General features: G+C 45.3%; 1 protein-coding gene across 1 annotated transcript in view; it reads left to right on the top strand.

The window, feature by feature from the left end:
* Positions 1–3,298: 3,298 nt before the first annotated feature.
* The window catches only part of Ammecr1 (AMMECR nuclear protein 1), a 111,846-nt gene continuing 108,888 nt past the window's right edge, over positions 3,299–6,256 (top strand). Inside the window, exon 1 of the mRNA XM_038317344.1 lies at positions 3,299–3,801. Within this exon, the coding sequence (XP_038173272.1) occupies positions 3,344–3,801 (458 nt within the window). The 5' untranslated portion in view covers positions 3,299–3,343. The remainder of the gene's footprint in view (positions 3,802–6,256) is intronic.

The following is a 6,256-nucleotide window of genomic DNA, read 5'->3' as shown; positions in this document are numbered from 1 at the left end:
GAGTAAGCCCTAGTGGTCAGGTAATGATGTATTTTCTGCAACGATCACGTTTGCGTTTGTCTATTTTCCTTGTGATAGTGAAGCTCGGAGTTGGAATTAAAAATCCTTGGGGAAAAAGCTATTTTTGTAATTCAGCTGGAGTGTCCTTGTTGTTGGGTTTCCCATTGCATCAGTTAGTCCCTTAGCCTGGCAAGACAGCCACGGCAGTAGTTTATCTTTTAGATGAAATGCAGAGCTAAGGACCTGACTACTGGTGCTTATTAAAGATGCCTTGCTATGTTCACAAGAGTAGGGGCGTTAGACTCTTGTCTACTGGCCAAATTCTAAATCGGGAGATTGCATTCTGCTTTCTTAAATTCCCTCGGCAGAAGCAGCACCCATGGTACCCTACTTTGTGGTGTGGTGCCACTAAATGGTTCAGGTTTTCTACTCCACAAGTGCTCTCATTTGGGGGTGGGGCAGGGAGTAAATTGACACCTATAGTATAATATTGTATTTAATCTAGTCATCCTCCCTCACCTTTACTGAGGTATAATTGACAAGCAAAGTGTATTTATTTCAGGTTTGAAATTTGGCGGTCTCCTAATATGTGTATATATTATGAAATGATCACCATAACTGAGCTAGGTGACATAGTCATTATCTCAAACCAGTATGATTTTATTTTTTCTTTCTTTTAAAAATAATTTATTTAATTGAAATATAATATTTTTACTTACTTAAGGGTTTCAGTATTATTATTCAGTACATGTATCCAAGATATAATTATGATTCAGTTCCAAAAAGTAGGCTCATATATATGATAAGGTACAAAGCAAAATGAAAGACACAGTATATCAGCCATAGTACTTTTAATTTTTAAAGCAGTTTGTTTACTCTTTTTCAACATGGCAAAAAATTGACACACTTTTACTCCAATGCTGGCAATAATTATTTGCCTTCTTTATCACAAACCAGTTAAACCATCCTCCTTTTTCTTCCCTTCCTCATCCTCTCCTATCCCTTGATGTGGTGTCTTTCCCACATAGCTTGGGTTGACCTTGAACCTGTGATTTTCTTGATTTAGTCTTCTGATTATTGGGATTACAGATATGTGCCACTCTACCCAATTTAAAGAGAGAGTGTGTGTGTGTGGGGGGGTGTAGACAGTATTTAAGCATTCCAGCTGTCTGTCCATTTCATACAATATTTTTTGGAATGCATTTCCTTCTTGGTAACATATTGCAATGTTTTTCAATCTTTCAATCCATAAAAACCAAGTTCTTAAACCGGGCAGTGGTGGTGCATGCCTTTAATCCCAGCACGTAAGAGGCAGAAGCACGTGGATCTCTGTGAGTTCGAGGCCAGCCTGGTCTACAAGAGTGAGTTCCAGGACAGGCTCCAAAACTACAGAGAAACTCTGTCTCGAAACACACACACACACACACACACACACACACGTTCTTTCGGTATAACCTGGTACTACTCTACTAGTGTTTAATGTCACTTTCTTTTCTTATTAACTTTTTAAATTATATACTGTGGCTGAGCAGAAGTGTAGCATAACATCATAGTTTTTTTAGTTTTTATTTCCTACTGTTGGAGATCAAACCCAGGTCCTTGCAATGTTAGGCAAGCAATCTACTACTGACTGCTTACACTTCCAACCCTGTGGCATAGGTTTTAGAATGGGACATGCTTGCGTTTAAATCCTGATTCTGTCCCTCTCTAGGTGTTTACTGTTGGGCAAGAGTTTTAATTCTTAAGTAAATTTTGGATTCTTCCTGTGACAATCAAATGAGGTGATACACTACTGACTAGGACGATGGTGTAAGATAGGTATAACACTGACACCTAAAATGTACTTAATAAATAGTTGCAATTTTCTGATCATGTAGACAGATCTGCCTTCATTTACAAGTGTAAGAGTGGAAAGAATACGTATTTTCTGCACACGTCAGGTTTTAACAGCAGTGCACTAGGATGTGCATAGAGGCTGAATGTTTAGTAAGGGAATAAACCTCTCTCTTCTCCCCCGAGTGGAATGAAATGCTCTCGGCTGTTTGTAAGGTCCCCACACACTTAGATCAAAGGCTCCAAAATCAATCTTCTACTGTTTACATACAAACAGACTCCTGACTTTGTGGAGCTATTCTGACATGGTGTAGACACAACGGGAGATCACTTACTTTCTATCAGGTTCGTTTTTTAAATGAATATTTACATCTGAATATTGTCATTTTACAGCCCCTTTCTTAAGCGCCCAGAATGGGACTGACTCAATCACACACCTCCTCACTCATTCAAGCAGTTTTGAGATTATTTTTTAAAATGAGAAATAAGAGCTATCCCATTATACATCTGAACAAAATCTTCTAACATAACTAAGTTCACTACCTGACCGATATATTTATTTGTAAGGTCTGGGCATTACAGATGTATTTCGAATTTCTTTATTTTCATGTCCCAAATATCACACCTGAAAAGCTCACAGTTATGAGTCTGAAAACACAACGAACATCTTTGAATCCGTGAGGTGTTTGTGAGGCACTTATATTTATTTTTGCTTTTAAATGTTCTCCCTGAACTACCAAGAGAAGATGGAAGGAACAAGTCCAAGACAGGCTGCCTGAATTGGGCTTTAATATTCGTCAATCAGGAAAAAGAGAAGTATTGCGTTTCTAGCACAGTCTCCGAACAACCGTGGTGTCTGGTTAGGTTAGCCGTAAAAACACCGCAGCGTGGCCATTTCCCGGACGGCTTTGTACATTCTTTACAGCGCCTGTCTCAGGTGTGGAGCTCCAGGGAGCACCTGCGTGCTCACACTCCCAACAGTTCAGGACCAGTGTATCTGAGGCCGGTGGCTCAGGTTCCACCTCACTGGGCTCGAGTGTCACTAACCCTACATGCAATGGGGTATCGCCAAGGTGTGCTTTGGAACTTGGATGCTTATTTCAGACTTTCTTTCTTTCCCGCCCCCTACACTAGTTTGTCTCCCGGCTTCCTCTCAGAGCTTGCCCACCTCCTGTCTTTCCTCCCACTTCCCTGTCTTGTTCTTTTTTCCTTCCCCTTGGCTTTTCCCGTCTTCCATCCTCCTCCAGGAGCCCGGCTCCCGGGAGGCGCGAGTCGGGCGGGACCCACCATAGGCGCCAAGCCACGAAAGCTCGTGGCGCGCGCCGCAGGCGGGGGCGCGCGCTCGCCTGAGCCGCGGCGGGCCGGGCAGCCCGGTAGCGGAACCGCGTGCGCGCGCAGACCGCGAACCCCTGGCGCGCCCCCGGCGGCCGGGGCCGCAGCGTGCTCGCCCCCGCCGCCAGCTTGCCTCACTTATGGGTCGGAAGCACTGCGTGGGGGAGACTGTTCCAAGATGGCGGCGGGTTGCTGTGGGGTGAAGAAGCAGAAACTGTCCAGTTCGCCCCCCTCCGGCTCGGGCGGCGGTGGTGGCGCCTCCTCCTCCTCCCACTGCAGCGGGGAGAGCCAGTGCCGAGCCGGAGAGCTGGGACTAGGAGGCGCCGGGACGCGGCTCAACGGACTGGGCGGGCTGAGCGGCGGCGGCGGCGGCTGTACCCTCTCTCCCCCCCAGGGCTGCGGCGGCGGCGGCGGCGGGGGCATCTCGCTGTCTCCACCTCTGAGCTGCGGAGTGGGAACCTTACTTTCTACTCCGGCCGCTGCCACCGCCTCCTCGCCGTCCTCCTCGTCTTCATCCCCGGGCTCCCGGAAGATGGTGGTGTCAGCGGAGATGTGCTGCTTTTGCTTCGATGTGCTCTACTGTCACCTGTATGGATATCAGCAGCCCCGGACCCCCCGCTTCACCAACGAGCCCTAGTGAGTACCGCGCTCCCCGTCGCCCTCTTCCCCCGGGCTCGGGATGGGGCTCAGAGTTGAGGCAAAAGTACAAGTCCTCCGCCTCCTGCTCGCGGGTGCCCCTCAGCCCCTCTAGCTCACCGCTCGGGTCCCCAGAGTAGCCCGACCCGAGGGGCACTCGGCGCTCCTCTGCTCCACGAGGCGAACACCCCACACTTGGAGCAGGGGGCTGCTTGCCAGACATGCCCCCCTGGGCTTCCAGACTACTCCGCTTCCTCTTTGCGCTAACTTCCAGGAGTTTTGACCCTTTCTTTCGATCCCTTCTACCCCTCACTCTCCACCCTGGCAGCGGGTTTGGAGATCGGAATCACTGTTGGTACCGACCTCTCCTCACTTTGCTCGCCATTACCCCACGTGAAAGCCCTGCCAGTATTCCCGCCCCGCGTACCTTGCACATGGAGAGCTACTATCCCATGGCAGGGTGAAAAATAGCAGTGATCTAACTTCTAGTGTGCTAGTGATGGAACTTAGCTCTCGAGCTCCAGGGAGGTTGCCCATCTTTTCCTTCGGGTTTCTCCGTTCCTTGGGGAGGGGAGAGGTTTCTTAAAACACCTTTTGGCTTACTACCTATTTTTAACTGAACATACCCATTAAAACGGGTTTCCAGTGAAGCTAGCGCACCACCAGCTTCCTCACATTTGAAGATTGAGACCTTTTTTTCTTTTTCTCTCTCTCTCTTTTTTTACTTCAGTGTCTGGGTATAGCACATTCAAAGAACGTTGTCGTGTCGTGTCCCCCCCCCCCACGCCCCAGAAGGCACTGTCAATGTGTACTAAGCGTGCATTCACTTTTGTGTAGATTTCAATTTAAGCAACCTATGTTAAACTCAATGGTTTGAGGAATCGTTAAACAATCCGGTAAATGTGTAGACACTTTTACGATTTCCTTTGGTTTTTGTACTTTACAATGATTTTACCCTTCAAGTATATGGTTGGAATTGTTTAAAATAGCACTGTTACAAGCTAAGAGCCAGGTTACTTCTAATCTCTGTCCATTTGGATGTGTGGGAGACGGGGCATATGGCTTTTCTTTTAAGATGTGTAAACTGAGTGTAAACTGACTTTCCGAGTTAAATGCTAGACAGAATGTAAAGTCCAAAAGAAGGCAGACTGGGGGGACGGGGGAGGACGACTGTTTTTATTATGAATACTAGCATCCACAAGAAAAACACAGAAAACAATATCAGTGCACTCAAACTGAAAACCATCAACGCCCCCTCCCTTCTGCCTGAAGGCCCCTTATTTCCCACAGCGTAAATACCTGAATTGATATGCTTTTTAACTTGCTGCTTTTCATTTTGTGAGATTAGAAGACTGAACTGCCGCTGGATAATTATAAACACGTCTGACTCTACTAAAATATTAAATTAATATGTAAAGTGGAAATTACAATAAAGTGTCCTGGAAATTGTGCATTTGTATTGTTTGTTTTCTTTGCTTTCATTCTTTAAATGTCTTTAATTTCATATGACTGCTGTGTTCTGTGCATTTCTTTAGATTTGGTTCATCTTTGGGCATCAGTTCCTGAGAAATGTATGAAAAGGCACCCAGGTGGACACTGTCAAGTAAATGAATTACTTTTGTAAATTTCCTAGTGTTAATTCTAGGAGCTTAAATCCTAAGTCTACACCTTTATTTGACCTATTTATTTTCTTCATTAAGAAGTAAAATTCATTTTAAAAAGATGGGCGTGTTAAAAAAATCTGTAAAATCCTCACTAGTTCAAGTCACTTACTTGTTCCTTCTCTCGGATGACTGTGATGTTGCAAAAGCTAAACCTGGGGTCATTTTTAGGTTGGCTCTGTCAAGTCATGGGACTGTAAAAATTTACTCCTGTTCAGTTATTGAGCCACTCCTTGAGTTTGGAAAGGCTGTTTTAGCATTCACGCTCCATTGCTCCAAAGCATATGAGAACACACTGAGGAGGTGCTATTTTCGCACATTTTAAAGTGAGTTTGGGTTAACTGAATGAGTATAACAACAATGAAGACGAAAATGAACTCGGCCAGTTCATAAAGGAAATGCTTTCAAAATGCTTTAAACAGTGGCCACTTTGCACACATACTTAGGTTGTTTCTCTTTTAATACCCTCATTGCTGAATTTCTCCCTCTCAAGTTATTAAGCAGATAAATAAGACACCCATGTGCCCGCTGCGAACGTGGTGAGCTGGTGGAAAAGCTGTAGCTCTGAGTGGTTAGGTAGGCTTTCGGTATGTCCATTTCCATAGACTAAATATGGAAGGCACTGAACCTGAGCAATCGGAGGGTGAAGGGCTGCCTTTCATTTTCAGTTAAACTCATTTTTAAAGTGTGCGGTGTCAAATTCAAGAAAATCTTCTGACTGTGGGAGGGAAATAACTGATTATTTCACAATGCCTTGGCAACACCACACATTTCTCCGTTTAACCTATTTGATG

The sequence above is a fragment of the Arvicola amphibius genome, chromosome X (genome assembly GCF_903992535.2).
Source record: "Arvicola amphibius chromosome X, mArvAmp1.2, whole genome shotgun sequence".
In the NCBI taxonomy this organism is placed as follows: Eukaryota; Metazoa; Chordata; class Mammalia; order Rodentia; family Cricetidae; genus Arvicola; species Arvicola amphibius.
Note: the sequence above shows the minus strand (reverse complement) of the source record. Positions and strands in the feature narration are given on the sequence as shown.